Consider the following 16,282-nt stretch of genomic DNA (forward strand, 5'->3'; position numbering starts at 1 on the left):
ATCGTGATCGCATTCACGTCCTTTTTAAGGAAAGAAAGAAAACGAAATAATATGTGCATTTCTTGGGTTCACTAATTTGTGACTCATAGCAGAATATATATCCATACATAAAGACAATGGACAAGAGGTCTCAATTTTCAGACATTTTCATGGTCGATTGCCTTTTAAGTTAATGACCAATTAATTAACTCAACATTAATAATACCAGTGATCATGTAAAATATATGTGGAGTATTCCATATGCACAAAGCCTATTTTTTAACTGCAATATGAAAAGAAATGTAAGTACTGGTATTTTGCCATTATTGGTATCTGCTGCATTACTCTAAGGATAATTTCGTTAACATTTGTAAAAATAACCATGTCTTTTGCTCATAGGTTATATTGCATAAATGTCAAGCTTTAATGATAATTAAATTTCAGCATACAAAGAGTGCAAATTACTTGATATTTGTTAGACATCCACCTGGATTTAATCTGTAAATAAATTAGCCATTAAGAAGACAAGTACATTTAGAGTTCATTTAATCATTTAGCAGCCAATTATTTCCAAAACAACCTTCAAAACATGGATCATCATCATTTCACCATGCAAGAGCCAACAAAATATGCAGTATTGCAATGCCAAGTTTCAATAGTAAGCTAGAATAGTACACAAACTAGAGCAGAAATAAGACATGCAAAGAAGTAGGAAAAAGAGATGTATATTTAATAGGAACTGCCTTTGTTTATGGTTGTTATCGGTGCTTATGTTCAAAAGCATTTATTTTACCATAACCAGTGTGGTACTGTCTATTTTTTACTGCACAGTAGCAGTATGTGAATTGGGATGCAGCCCATATTTCTCCCCAAGCAGAAGCTAGAGCTATCCGATAGTCCAGCGGATGTTGTCTTCTGCATGCTCCTCATTATGAATCTATCAGCTGGGTTTCCTCCAGCAAGCCTGTGACAGGTGTGGTAAAAGTAAGGCTACCTACTTTCGATTTTTCTGCTCTCGTTTTCTCTCTCTCGTCACCCAGCACCTACCATTACAGCATTGTCCCTTCTAGCCTACTGCTACTTAAAAAAGCGTAGGTGTAAAGCCCTGCTAGAACAATGGGGGCTGTGCTCAGATGACAGCTGTCTGTCCTGTCAGAGCGTGGACACCTCCATGATGTAACACGCTCCCGGCAGACAAACTCATAACTCCTGTCAGAAGCAAGGGCTTCTCTATGCTTCTGCCTGCTCGCCAAGAAATTATTGCAGGCTCACACCACATTTTGTTTTAGAGCAAACAACCATGGGGGAGATGGGGAGCGCTAATTTAAACTGATCAATCAATTAATCAAAAGCTGTTTATGATAATTACGCTACTGCTGCGTTTATGTGAAGAAGGCCAAGTACACAAAGTCATTTGGATATGTGTTTATATGTGCTACCTGTCACAAGCTAGCATTAATTGGTGTGTTTTCTGAGAACTTTGGGCCTTAAAGGAATGTTCCGGTCCAATACAAGCTAAACATGTTGATTACTACAAAAATAGTTTAGATTATTCTATCTTTTATAAAAAAAAGACCAAAATCTTGTTACAGTAAGGCACTTACAGTTCAATGGAAATGAATGGGGACAGCCTACAAGTATAATGACAAGACACAAACATTATATGTGTTTGCATCATTTTAGATAATTAAAGATTTACTGGCTTTACCAGATTACAGGATTTACCAGCCTTGTGTCATCATGAAAACAATGTTACAAAGTAATATTGGATACAACTTTAAACATATGGCAAGATAATGTTAATATTTATAATGCTTATGGCTATACTTTTAAATAATAAAAAATTTATTTAGAGCTATAGAAATGAATGCATTAACACATGTGATTAATATAAAATTGTAACATGTAAATGTGCACATTACTGATTTAACATTTCATTCAGCTCCGTTTGAGTTCTGAACATTGGTTGGAAGGGCGGAACCTTTGCGATGGCCAGGGTAAATACACTGACGCACACACCACAAACACACAATGACATTTTAATCATTTTTAGTTCAAAACAAACCCAGATAAGACCTATGAAAAGCTGCATTCACATGACTCACTGTGTAAAGGTGCCAAAATGGCATCAATCATGTTTATTTTCACGATAGCTGTAACGAAGTGGATAGCCACGATTAATATTGTGGAGGATGAGAGTTTAAGAGAATTAATCCCCATTGCGATGAATACTTAACCTATTATTTTTATTTTTTATATATATATATATAATTAGACATCCACCCACTTAGACTTTGGAAAATGTTTAATGTTATTTGAAATGGTGCTATTTTAGTGCATTTCTATCTTCATACTGCGGAACACTTTGTTTGTAAAATGTTGATAAAATATTAACATTAAAAACTAAAGGTATTTTGACAGGAAAAGAAGTATATAGACATTCAAATTAAAACACTTTTGAAATGTAGCGATTAATCACTATTAACTATGAAAAATCATGCGATTAATTGCGAATAAATATTTTAATCGACTGACAGCAGTAATTTTTATATTTATGAACTGGTTACATCATGGTTACTGTTGTAACCTCCGTTCCCAGAGGGAACGTGACTGAACCTGAGAAAAGGCCAATGTCGAGTTGGCAGACAGAATTTACATGCCCCGCCCCAGACATATGGGTATAAAGGGAGGCGGGGCAGCGAGTGCCAGTCAGGATTTTGCACTGAGGAGCCGAAAATAAGGTACGGACGTTTACAGTGGTAGGTCTAGTGCTGTGGCAGGAGGGACACAGCATCTCGTTCCTTCCATCGGGGAACGGAGGTTACAACAATAACCATGACGTTCCCCTTCTGTCACTCACTCGACGTTGTGTCGAATGAAGTGACACAAGGGGTCTCATATAAAAATGCCATGCACTGACCGTGTTACGTGAACTTTCGAGACAGGTGCAAGCAGGCTACTGGATGCTAGAGGCAACTGTGTCGGCTGCACGTAGCCCTCCCCAACGCCCCAAATATATGCCACATACAGACCTTAGGTTCGCAACCCTGAGGGGGGGGAACAGATGCTACATGACTAGCATGGGAGCAAGCCTGGCAGCCGTGGCCTTCTCTCTCACTGTGTCTCTCACATTGGACGTGAATCAGCTGGGGCTTTCCTAACGCTATGAAATGCGTCGGGGAAGGTGGTCTTTCCCGGTCCTATTCTTTCAGGGGGAAAAGACCCTGTGGAGGCCACATCCTGCCCAGTCTAGGGGGAGGTAACATGTGGCAAATACACCACGAGAGTTGTGAAGCTGTACGTGGGAAATGGCATGGTGGTAGGTCCAGCCTAATGAGGGGGGACTCTACAAGCACGGCGACCGGGGCAGCGGGGCTGCCCAAGGGAAACGGGTCTACCAACGGGGGACCGTACCGTGGGAAATACATCATAGGGAGTTTGCTTGAAAAGGGAACTAAGACCATGGAGCCCAACCCCAGCACAGAGCACCTGTGACTCGTAGTGGGTCTGGATGCAGGCCAGAAGGCTAGGGAGGAGAACATCCAGGGAGCGACACATAGTGGCTAACCTGGGATAGAAGGCGCACTGGATCAACTTGGAGAAGGGCGCAGTGTGCAAGAGGAACACCCGGTCGGTTGTGCCGCGTTACTGAGTTCTACCGGCTCGGACATGACAAAACTCGGGACAAGACAGACTCAACCCTGAGATTGTAAAATCTGCCAAAGGTATTGGGTGTTGCCCAGCCTGCTGCTCTGCAGATGTCTGCTAAGGAGGTGCCATGGGCCAGTGCCCACGAGGATGCCACACTTCCCATAGAGTGTGCTTGAACCCGCAAGGGGGCGGGCACAGCCTGGGTGTGATAAGCTATAGAAATTGCATCAACAACCCAGTGAGCTAACCTCTGTTTGAGACGGCTTTCCCTTTCCGCCATCCGCTGAAGCAGACAAAGAGCTGCTCAGAACATCTAAAGCTCTGCGTGCGGTCCAAATAGATAAGCAAAGCACGTACCGGACACAGCAACGAAAGGGCTTGGTCTGCCTCATCCCAGGGCAGCGCTTTCAGGTTCATGACCTGGTCCGTGAAGGGGGTCGTAGGAGCCTTGGGCACGTAGCCCGGTCGCGGCCTGAGGATAACTTGAGAATGTGCTGGACCGAACTCCAGGCAGGTGTGACAGTTCCAGACAGTATGCAGAGAGACAGAACGCCAGCTGGAAACGTGGCGTAGATCCAACAGCAATGCTTCTCACTGACAGAGGTGAGTGAAACAGTGGTGAACTGTTGCACAACCGTTCGGCTTCGAAGAAAACTTCTGACTGGCGCTGGCTGCCCGCTTCACTTTATACCCGTATGTCCGGGGCGGGGCATGCAAATTCTGTCTGCCAACTTGACATTGGCCTTTTCTCAGGTTCAGATGTACGTTTGGTGTCCCAGGAAGACCCCTTGTGTCACTTCATTCGACACAACGTCGAGTGAGTGACAGAAGGGGAACATTCACTTTCATTGTAAGTGCCTTATTGAAACTATGATTTTTGCTTTATTTCCTGAATAAATGAGGGACGCTTATTTTTTTTTTTACATTTTTTGTGGTAATAAACCTTATGACCAATGGTTTTCCATTGAGCTTTACTTGTATTATTGAAATATTCCTTTAATCATGAAACACAAGCAGAAGGAATCTCTGTGTAAATCGTTAGCTAAATCATTCTGTGGAGCATATATTGTCTGCTTTATTTTTTATTGTTGGTCTACACATACGTATCAGACAATTTTTTTTTGTTAAAAATAGTTCAACTTGTAATAACTTATCTCTGTTCCATTTAATTTCATGCAATCCCAAAAGTGATCAAAGCCTGTTTTGCTTAGCATCGAAAAAGAAATAATTTGTCTGGCAAAAATTGTACACTTGTTGTGCAGCAGTGCACAATTGCTATTGTTGGCTGTGACGTTATAAATCTAGAGGAATACTACCATTTTAATCACTTCCAAATAAATCATGTTTACTGTTACATACACACAGTTTTATCAATTTGTATGTTGCTGGCTTGAAATTGGTAGCGAAGACTGATGTTGGTGGTTTTGAAGGGTGCTTATCACAGTCTCTGAAAGAGCTCTACATGTTTGGCAGAGACACAGAGGCAAAAACAGAGGGTGCGAGGGGAGTACACCATCATGCCACATGCTTAAAGAGGGGGCGGTTGACTAGAAGACACCAGTGCTTATTAACGCCATTAGGAGTGAGGTGCTCTCATTCCACAAGATTCTGGGTTCTGGTTGTTGACTTGCAAGGGACCCAAGATTGCAAAGAATCCATTTGCATTTAAATGACTGGAGTCCTGAGCCAGCCAATAATAGGCTTTAAGGCAGGACTGGCAACCCATTTATCCACCTACTCACAGTGACTATACAATCAGACTTCTGCTCCATGCCACCATACAGCGCTAATCTGTACTTCCTGTACACAAAGCTGCTAAGACACACTCAAGAGCAGGGGAAAGATAGCACAAAAAAAAAGCCTGCAAGCTCTATGATCTGTGAATGCAGTGACACTGGGAAATTACACAAGGACGTGTGGAGAGATCTTGTAACGCGAAAATCATGACTACAAATGCTTCAGTGCAACAGTCACAAATATTGCTGCCAAAAAACAAGTGAGTGTTTGGTTGAATCATACAATCTTATAAATCAACATGTAATCACACATGATTTGAATTTATTTCAAAATAGCTTATTTATTTTCTGAACACATGTTCCTGATGCACTTTATGCCACAAAAAAATTGTCTTTGTAATCTTTCATTAAAATTGAATAACTTCCACCACCTCTGAAATGACTTTTTTGGATATATCACCAAGTCATCTTATTTTGCACCAACTCGCCTTCAACCAGGTATCATATAGAGAACCCTTTTTACAATCCAATCAATTCCTGATGTATAAAATCAAGCTCCCACCACACTTTTTTTTAGATTATCCTACACAGAAGTAATCTGGGTTGCAAACACCGTTTCATGTTGAATTTAATAACGCCAGTGTGACACGGCATCGTGCCTTTCTAGTAATTACAATTGAATGGCATGCCATTATTGCAAGCAAAATCGATAATACATTTAAATATTAATTATAATATATTTATAATAAAAGATGCAATAAAATTGAAAAAAAAAAAAATGCAATGAAAGTGAATGGTGACTGAGTCTGCCCAACATTCCTTGTTTTGTTCCACTAAAGACAGTAATTTGATGATAAGTCATTTGGAATCTTTTAACAGGAATTTTCATTTTTGGGTGTAACAAATACAAGCTTATTGTAAAACATTAACAGGCTTTTTATGTATGTGATGTCACACATTTAATGAACTTTCTGTACTATTCCTTTATCTTTATTTCTCTCTATCATTCATTTTCCCTTCTATCTCCCTGTACTCTGTATTCACATGACTTCATTCAAATCTAATGAGTGCCGATGACTCATCTTCTGATACCACCAAATCTTATAATCTTCACTCAACTCTAATGAGGGTGCACAGCTTTGATGAAATACTACCTCGCCATTTCATCAACAAAACATAGAAAGCTGCAAGCGACAGGAAGGAGAGAGCTAATATCTTAAAAACTTAAAAAATAATTTTGTCTCCCCCACACCTGCAAAATCATACCAACTTTATACCTTTTTCCATCAGAAAACTTACATCTCACTCTCACAAAAGGCCCTGTCATATGAGTCAACATTCCCCAATGCAACAATTTCTACAGAGCAGAGATACAGCACTACAGTCGATCTGTCAAAGCATTCATCTAAATAACTCAGAATGTCTGCAATTTCTGAAAGTTTTTCATACATCATTTCTTTATATATCCCTGTATTTGTTTACTGACTAATCATATATAGAACACTGACATCATTCACAGTAACTCCTCCATCTTGCCTGTCCTCAATTACAGTGTCACAGAAGATTGAACATTTAAACTTTTAAATTGACCACTTCCCACTGGTAGTTGCTGCATTGCGTCACTGCTCATTTGCATACTTTCGGACAATTTCGCTGGGCACACCCACATCAAGTCAGACAACAGGCGATGTTGCTCATATCCAACTCTCTTTAAAAATGAATTGTAAAAATGAAGAATGAAGAGAATGAACACACCTTTACGAACTGCATGCCAGTGTTTACTGAATTACTGAATTAACAACTGATTAACATAGACCCCTCCTGACGTGAGTCATGTAAAAAGGCCTTTAGATTCTTAGTCATCAAATGAATTACACAATTGCCATTCTGAACCTAATTTGTATGATTACATTTAGCTTCTGAAGATTAGATCCTTTTGAACACTTCACAACTAACAGTGCGTGTTGAGTGTCAGTATGTCTCATGAGACATACAGGTTCAGAGGTTAAAGACTTTCTCCCATCTTATTCCTCTCTTAAACCAGACAAAGATCCAGAACTTATCAATAATTAATAAGAGCTGGAATCATGTAAAATTCTCTAAGAAGCCCATCTCCCTTTGTACTTTAACACTATGACAGCTATTAATATTTCATATGTATAGTTACATTGCCCTGTTTGAGTGTATGTGTGTGCTTCCCTCTTTTTCCTTTTCTGATTACTTTCTCTCTTAGTTAGCTATCTTCACTAAAAAAACACAAAAGAGGAACATTAAATTACAATGTGGTCTTAACTAAATTGTGGTTTACTCTGCAAATGGAAGCTGCAGCAGCCTTTCCCTTGAGGAGAGCTCTTGTTGACATAGGTATTTTGACAGTGCCAAGGCAATATCTGTTCTTGGCGATGGAGTGTTCTCGAGGTGCTGTTCGTTTCTTCAGTGAGTTTGGTCAAGATTTAACACTCTCCATCTATTGTATGTGATTCAGTCGAGCAAAGTTTGACTGGTGAAATGAGATGAAAGTCCTGTGAATTTCAGCAAAGCCGCAACCTTGTGTTGTGCAACACTTTGCCAATACAGAATGTTTGCAAGTATATTTTAGGAGAAAACTCTCACTCCCATCCTACAGTGCATGCAGCCACTCATGAAACTCTACAACAATGAAGATGCTTAAAGAATTGAACAATGAAATTTGTTCAACTAATGATCTCTCCCTAGAAAGGCTTTAATCAGCAACTTCTTTAGTCTAGAATTGCTGCATTGCACACAAAGTATAATTCAGATGAGAGCACCACCTGTCACTCACCCGCTCAGGACGACAATGAAGTCCATGACATTCCAGCCGTTTCTCAAGTACGAGCCCTTGTGGAAAACAAATCCCAAGGCAATGATTTTTATTCCAGCCTCAAAGCAAAACATTCCAATGAAGTAGGGCTCTGTTTTTTCCTAGGAAAAGGGAACCGATTTGTGTGAGACATTGGAAAAATTCATCAGATGAAAAAAGAAGAATAAGTACATTAGCATTTTTAGGAATCATCATAGATGTTTTTGAACATTCAGTTTAAACTTCAATTTAAAAAAGCTGATGAAGTGTTTGATGGATAGGAAGGCATTAGATGCGTTTTGAGGGGGCACAAATTAATCAGTTTGAAATAAATGGGAATAAAGCTAATTTTATTTGCGAAATCGCAACTGGGCTTCCCTATCTGAAATTCTCATTGCTCAACGGTGGCTATTTCAAAGGGCGTTGCAGCAATACTCATTGCATCACTTCCTAAATTCTTGGTGTTTTCTTCTGGAACCCTGAGACGTAATGTAAACTCTAGTATGTATGCACCCTAAGATGCTTTCTAAGTAGTGAGCTCAACAATATTTGAGACAAAGCCAGAATGTTTTATTGTTCTTATCTTCAACAGCATGTTTTAAACACATTAAAACCAATTACTGTGTTCTTGTTTTACTTTAGGCTTTATTAAGTAAGACTGGTGTGCAAATGCTGCCTTTCTGTTCAAACAAGCACTCATCAGAAATATGTCATAAAATTGACAAAGTAAGATGAAAGAAAGATTGGAGGTGGGGGGGTTGTAGAGAGAGAGAGAGAGAGAGAAATGCTATACAGCCAGATTGATTCTCACCAGCTGAAAGGTTTCTAGTTACACAAATTGCTAGAAATGCATGTAAGTGGATAACCAAGTCAATATTTTGAATCTGCAGTGATTTAGTTCTTTCAACATTCTTTCAAATGGTAAAAAAAAATAAACCGTGAGTGTGTGTGTGTGTGTGTGTGTGTGTGTGTGTGTGTGTGTGTGTGTGTGTGTGTGTGTGTGTGTGTGTCCTCACAAGTCTCTTTGACATGGGCGTCTTGTCCTCTCCAGGCAGGTGTTGCTCCAGGGCCAGAACGATGCAGTTGGCAATAATGGTGGCCAGGATCATGTACTCAAACGGAGTTGAGCAGGAAGGTTAAGGAATTTACAAACTTAAAAAGAGTGATCTTGCAATAAATAAACTCACATGGCTCACATCATTCGTTAGTCTCCTTATTAATATAGCATTACACTGCAGTGCCCACTGTGCAAAGTTAAATGGTACACACTAGTGATGCACGATAATGGTTAAAATGACAATCATGACTATTTTGCTCAAAACTGTAACCATGACTATGAATCACAATTTTTCTATCATTTGAGATTAATCCTTGATGCTTAGATTTATATTATAAAATAAAAAAAATTAAAAATGACATTAACGGCAGCTCTCATATCGAACAAGCTTTAAAAACTAGTAAATGATTGGTTATGAAATTATTACTCTGTAGGGTGTTCACATTTTTTAGGGTACTCTGTGTTGTGGTGTTCACAAGTTCTCTTTAAAAGATGTTTTATTATTATTATTATTATTATTATTATTATTATTACTTTAGATTTTTAGAATCTTGAATTGGCAAAACATATTTGGAATTACGCAAATGTGCAACTGATGTAAATCTGGAGCTCTTTAAATATAACGCAGTTTAGAATAGATGGAATTCATGTGGAATGCAAAATGAACACAGAACTGCTCTGTGTCAGGACGCCGGTTTGATCAGCCTATTTGTGTTTGTGTCTGTGTCGTTGTTCGTCCGGAGAGCATGACTGTCTTGTTTGTCCGCCCACACGCTTCGGCGTGTGGTCAAGTCAAGTCAAGTGGTTTTTATTGTCGTTTCAACCATATACAGTTAGTACAGTACACAGCAAAACGAGACAACGTTCCTCCAGGACCATGGTGCTACATAAAAACAACAAAGGACCAACATAGGACCACATGAGACTACACAACGAAATAAAATACCTATATAAACTACCTATATATACCTATATAAAGTGCACGTGCAAACATGTGCAAAAAGTACAGGACAGTACAACAAATTACTGACAATGAACAGGACAATAGACAGTGCAGCACCGACCAGTACTCAGTAGTGCAAAAAGATGACAGTTTCTAAAATGTAAACATAACATACTATGAGATAATGTTCTATGCACATAGCAGTTATTGAGGTAGCAGACAGTTATAAAGTGACAGTTATTAAAGTGCAACTCAGGACACGTGTGTGTCAAACCAGTCTCTGAGTATTGAGAAGTCTGATGGCTTGGGGAAGAAGCTGTTACACAGTCTGGCCGTGAGGGCCCGAATGCTTCGGTACCTCTTGCCAGACGGGAGGAGGGTAAAGAGTTTGTGTGAGGGGTGTGTGGGGTCGTCCACAATGCTGGTTGCTTTATGGATACAGTGTTTTTTGTAAATGTCTTTGATGGAGGGAAGAGAGACCCCAATGATCTTCTCAGCTGTCCTCACTATCCTCTGCAGGGCTTTGCGGTCCAAAACGGTGCAAGTCCCAAACCAGGCAGTGATGCAGCTGCTCAGGATGCTCTCAATAGTCCCTCTATAGAATGTAGTGAGGATGGGGGTTGGGAGATGTGCTTTCCTCAGCCTTCGAAGAAAGTAGAGACGCTGCTGGGCTTTCTTGGTGATAGAGCTGGTGTTGAGGGACCAGGTGAGGTTCTCCGCCAGGTGAACACCAAGAAATTTGGTGCTCTTGACGATCTCCACAGAGGAGCCGTCGATGTTCAGCGGAGTGTGTTCACCTTGTGCTCTCCTAAAGTCAACAACCATCTCTTTTGTTTTGTCGACATTCAGGGACAGGTTGTTGGCTCTACACCAGTTCGTCAGCCGCTGCACCTCCTCTCTGTATGCTGACTCGTTGTTCTTGCTGATGAGACCCACCACGGTCGTGTCATCGGCGAACTTGATGATGTGATTCGAGCTGTGCATTGCTGCACAGTCGTGAGTCAGCAGAGTGAACAGCAGTGGACTGAGCACACAGCCCTGGGGGCCCCAGTGCTCAGTGTGGTGGTGGTGGAGATGCTGTTCCCGATCCGGACTGACTGAGGTCTCCCAGTCAGGAAGTCCAGGATCCAGCTGCAGAGGGAGGTGTCCAGGCCCAGCAGGTTCAGCTTTCCAATCAGGTGCTGGGGAATGATTGTGTTGAATGCTGAGCTGAAATCTATGAACAGCATTCGAACGTATGAGTCCTTATTGTCTAGGTGGGTGAGGGCCAGATGGAGGGTTGTGGTGATGGCATCGTCCGCTGAACGGTTTGAACGATACGCAAACTGCAGTGGGTCTAGTGAGGGGGCAGCTGGGTCTTAATCTGCCTCATGACGAGCCTCTCGAAGCACTTCATGATGATGGGTGTAAGTGCGACGGACGGTAGTCATTGAGGCAGGACACTGAAGACTTCTTTGGCATGGGGATGATGGTGGTGGCCTTGAAGCACGTTGGAACAACGGCGCTGCTCAGAGAGATGTTGAAGATGTCGGTAAGAACATCTGCTAGCTGGTCTGCACATCCTCTGAGCACTCTGCCAGGAATGTTGTCTGGTCCAGCAGCCTTCCGTGGGTTGACTCTACGTAGAGTTTTCCTCACATCTGCCGTGGTAAGACAGAGCACCTGGTCGTTGGGAGGAGGGGTGGACTTCCTCGCCATCACGCCGTTCTGCACTTCAAACCGAGCGTAGAAGTCGCTCAGCGCATCTGGAAGGGAGGCATCTTTGTCACAGGCAACTGATGTTGTCCTGTAGTTGGTGATGGCCTGGATGCCCTGCCACATGCCGCGTGTCACCGCTGTCCTGGAAGTGACTGTGGATTCTCTGGGCGCAGCGCGCTTTGCCTCTCTGATTGCCCGTGACAGTTTGGCCCTAGCTGTTCTTAGGGCTGCCTTATCGCCTGCTCTGAAGGCGAGTCTCGGACCTCAGCAGCGTGCGCACCTCCGCAGTCATCCACGGCTTCTGGTTGAGCGTGTGGTGATGGTCTTGAGAAAGTGACATCATCAATGCACTTGCTGATGTAGCTGGTCACTGATGCTGTGTATTCCTCCAAGTTGGTAGAATCGCCATATGTTGCAGCCTCCTGAACATGTGCCAGTCAGTACACTCAAAACAGTCCTGAAGAGCAGAGATGGCTCCTGCTGGCCAGGTTTTCACCTGCTTCTGAAGCGGTTTTGTGCGCCTGACTGAGCGGTCTGTATGCTGGAATTAACATAACAGAGATGTGGTCTGAGTAGCCGAGGTGGGGCGGGCTCACCCGCACGCCTCGGGATGTTTGTGTAAACAAGATCAAGCTGCTCGCCTCTCGTTGCAAAGTCCACATACTGATGGAATTTAGGGAGCACTGTCTTGAGATTTGCATGGTTGAAATCTCCGGCGACAATAAACAGTCCGTCGGGGTGAGCGCTCTGCAGTTCGCTCATAGCCCCATACAGTTCACAGAGCTTCCTTAGCGTTAGCTTGGGGAATGTAAACTCGGTTATGCAAACAGTGGTGAATTCCGTGGTAGATAAAAAGGTCTGCATCTAACAGTCACAAGCTCCAACAGCGATGAACAGTAACTAGAGACTAGCATAGAGTTCTTGCACCATTCGTGTTGATGTAAACACACAAGCCACCACCGCGAAGTCTTACCGCAGAGAGCTGTATTTCTGTCGGCACTAAACGAGGCGAGCCCGTCTAGCTGAATGGCGGCATCCGAACTCTGTCGCTGAGCCACGCCTCCGTGAAAACAAAGACGCAGCAGTCTCTAAACTCACGCCACGTAGCCTGCTGGAGTCGGATATAGTCCAGTTTATTGTCCAGGGAGCAAACATTTGAGAGCAGGATAGACAGGAGAGCCGGCCGGCTAGGGTTTGTTTTTAGCCTAGCATGGACCCCCGCCCTCTTTCCGCTTCGCTTTCGCACACGCCTACGACGTCCTCTTCCCGGCCCACCGGCATAGGCGACGCCGAGGGCTGGAGGCCTGGTCTCCGCAGCAAGCCAAGTACGCGTAGCGCCTCCTGCAGGTCATCATGCAGCTTGGTTTTTGCATGAGTCTTATATTTGAGTAGTGTCTGGCGATGGTAGACACGAACACTGGTTGCTCCGATGTCCATGTGTCGGGCTTTTTTAACAAAAATAGCACCATTGTGGATCCGGAGTGGCCGCTGCGTGCTACAGCGCCGCCATCTTGGATCAGCGTGGTGTCTGTGTTCGTTCGCCATGTGTTTCTGCACGTGTTGTTCTGTTGTGTTTGTCACGCGTTCAACTGTCAGTTGTCGACCACCCTCTTGTTACCCTGTTAGTTCAACATTACCATAGGCGGAAATCGCGGGGGGGTCGGGGGGGTCAGGACCCCCATCTGAGGGTTGTCCCCCCCCTAAAATATCATTAAAATATGTGTATTGTAAATAATATAATGATATATTCTTAAAATAATTGTTTAAGAAATAAAATAATACAAATGCAAACGGGGCAACAACAAAAAACCCCTTGGTGTCCCCTTCAAAAATTGCTCTTGAGAATTGTTATGTTTATTGTCCCCCCCCAACATTTTGATGAGATTTTAGCCCCTGAACATTACACTCACGTGTTACCCCACATTAGATTCTATTTATATTCTATTCGTTATTTTTGTTCTGTGCCAGATCGTGTTTTTGCGTCTTGTTATTCACGTCTTGCTATTCATCTTGCCGTTCCTGGTATCTAGTCAAGCTTAATTTTCTTCAGTTTGATTTTCCTTTGGATTCCAAGTTATTTCTGTTTTTCTTTTCTTTTCATGTGTCTTGAGCTCAGCTTGTTATTCAGCCTTGTTTTGGTTTTGATTTTTTTATTGTATTTTTTTTCTCCTTTTGCTTGCATTCAGGCGAGTTTAGTCTTTTTTTTTATTCTCTCCAGTATCCCCATCTCCCAGGCTACTGGACAGTGCTTATTCCCCCACTGCCTCCGGCCTCTCCGCTACCGTCTCCCTTCCCCTTCTCCCTGCCTCAACTGACACCACTGCACGTTGCTCTCCCTATCTCATTCGCCATCATCCTTGACCTCCTGTGCGGACTGCTCTTGGCTGGGCGTTACCGTTCCATGGACCTTGTCTATGCTATCTGAGGCTGTCATTGTCTCTGGACCTTATCCAGCCCAGCCTGTGCTTCTGTTTGCTACCCCTTGAACCCCCGTTTTTCCCAATAAACTGTGAACTACCCTGCAAATTGAATCATCTTCTTTCTGAACCTTAAAACTCTGAGACAGCAGAAACACCGTATCATCAGAATTATGTGTTGTATGTGTAATACACTACAAAACAGAGTGCCAAACATACAAGACAAACAATACTCGTAAACTTCAGAGGTTAAATCTTTCAGAGCGCGCTCGAATGTGAAACACTGATTGGTCAGTGGCAAAATTCTGAATAGATCGCGATAGATCAGTTGAGGTGAAAATGGACTTCAAAAGACCTTGTGATTCAGTCTGTCATTCATAGATACTGCCAATAATGAAAATGAACAACAATTTGCAACTTTACCTGCTTATAATTTTAGGTTGTGCTTAATTAACTGTGAGAGGCTGAAACCGTGATTGTGGTTAAAACACGATTAATTGTACAGCGCTAGTACACACATTTGTATAGATTTTTTTTTTATTGAATTAAATACAAATCATACAATTAATAATACAATATTAAAACGAGGACCACCTTTCATGAATTGCCTATGAAATCACAATCATGAGCACATTAACACATGGCCACCCACATTTACATATCAACACCAACCCAGTATTTAGCAACTTGGCTTGCCTTGACGAATGACAGTGTACTATCAAAACAGAGTTAATTTACATGTAGAAGTCTTCAATGTACAGTAACAACAACAGTTTATTTCTGTTAAATTCTGACAATTTTAGGGGGGAAATGCTACAAAAGTTTAGAATACGGCCGCGCTTAACAAAAAATAATCTATTTAGTTGAGGCTTGTTTTAAAACACTGGTCCACCTTCATTTGTAATTGAAATCCCCAGTATTGATAGACTTTCGAATGACTGTATTGCAGTCATGTGTGTTAGTGTGTGTATTATTATACAACAGTGTGCAGGGCTGCAGATGTACTGTAACCTGTTTCAGAACACTCCAACAGGGCACTGCAGGCTGGCACTGACAAAGAATATACCCTGAAGCAACTCAATTCTGACTCGCAGACACACCCAAAGAGTGAGTGAACAAAATTGCTCTGTCTCCTCAAATGAATGAGAGAAGCAACCTTCTGCAAGTTTACAAGATGTTCTCAGGACTCCTGGTGGTGTGAGTTCACAGGCAGCCACTGATTTGCATGTTTATAGAAAAAGTATGAATTTGCAGTGTGGGCACTGGCCTTTTTTTCTGCCAGTGTGTGCAGTTCAGAGTTAAGTGCAAAGAGAAGAGGCAACTGGAGGACAGACCTCTCGGGAAGTGTTTCTCTTTCTCTCTCCCAGTTTGTTTTAATTAAATACAGCTCTACCCAATAGACTTTCTTGAGTTCTAGTAGTACGACACTAGTGTTAAATTTATGGGCTCAACAAATATAATTTGTAAACAACAGTACATTCATTATGCTATGGTAAGGTTTTGTAAAAAAATAAAAAAGGGCAGTATGTTTAATAGTTATTTAAGCTAAAAATTTATAACAATTTGCATTAAACAGCTTATGCTAAACTAAGTTTAATTGTGTTAAAGTAACGTTTTTTTGTGATACAGCCCTCAATGTAAAATGAGATTGACACCCTTGCACACTGCCATAAAGTGGCAAGTTATTAATCCTGTCTCTTCCTTCATGATCTTATTTTTTCTCCTAACAAACTCGTGACAAGCGATGCAAAATAAGACATTTCATTGGATGCATAACTTCTATTTCTGTTGCATCATGCTGTATAGCCATGACCACAGTGAAATCTCATTTGTCCAAAGTCCTGTTCCACGGGTATAATAAATATGTCATTTTTTTAATTGGATATGTTTTGGTCACTTCACACAGTATTTCGCTTTCTGTAAGGACAGGAAAATTGCTTGTTGCTGGAAACTTAAAACAATAATGTTAAAATAACTCGT

The 16,282-nt window shown here is 41.8% G+C and overlaps 1 protein-coding gene across 1 annotated transcript in view; it reads right to left on the bottom strand.

Annotated features, from left to right (window-relative positions):
* LOC127630869 (voltage-dependent R-type calcium channel subunit alpha-1E) overlaps window positions 1–16,282 on the bottom strand; it is a 165,098-nt gene that overhangs the window by 95,949 nt on the left and 52,867 nt on the right. The window contains exons 3-4 of the mRNA XM_052108708.1: window positions 9,204–9,309; window positions 8,170–8,309 (exon numbers count right to left, since the gene is read on the bottom strand). Coding sequence (XP_051964668.1) covers window positions 8,170–8,309; window positions 9,204–9,309 — 246 coding nt within the window. The remainder of the gene's footprint in view (window positions 1–8,169; window positions 8,310–9,203; window positions 9,310–16,282) is intronic.

The sequence above is a fragment of the Xyrauchen texanus genome, chromosome 37 (genome assembly GCF_025860055.1).
Source record: "Xyrauchen texanus isolate HMW12.3.18 chromosome 37, RBS_HiC_50CHRs, whole genome shotgun sequence".
In the NCBI taxonomy this organism is placed as follows: domain Eukaryota; kingdom Metazoa; phylum Chordata; class Actinopteri; order Cypriniformes; family Catostomidae; genus Xyrauchen; species Xyrauchen texanus.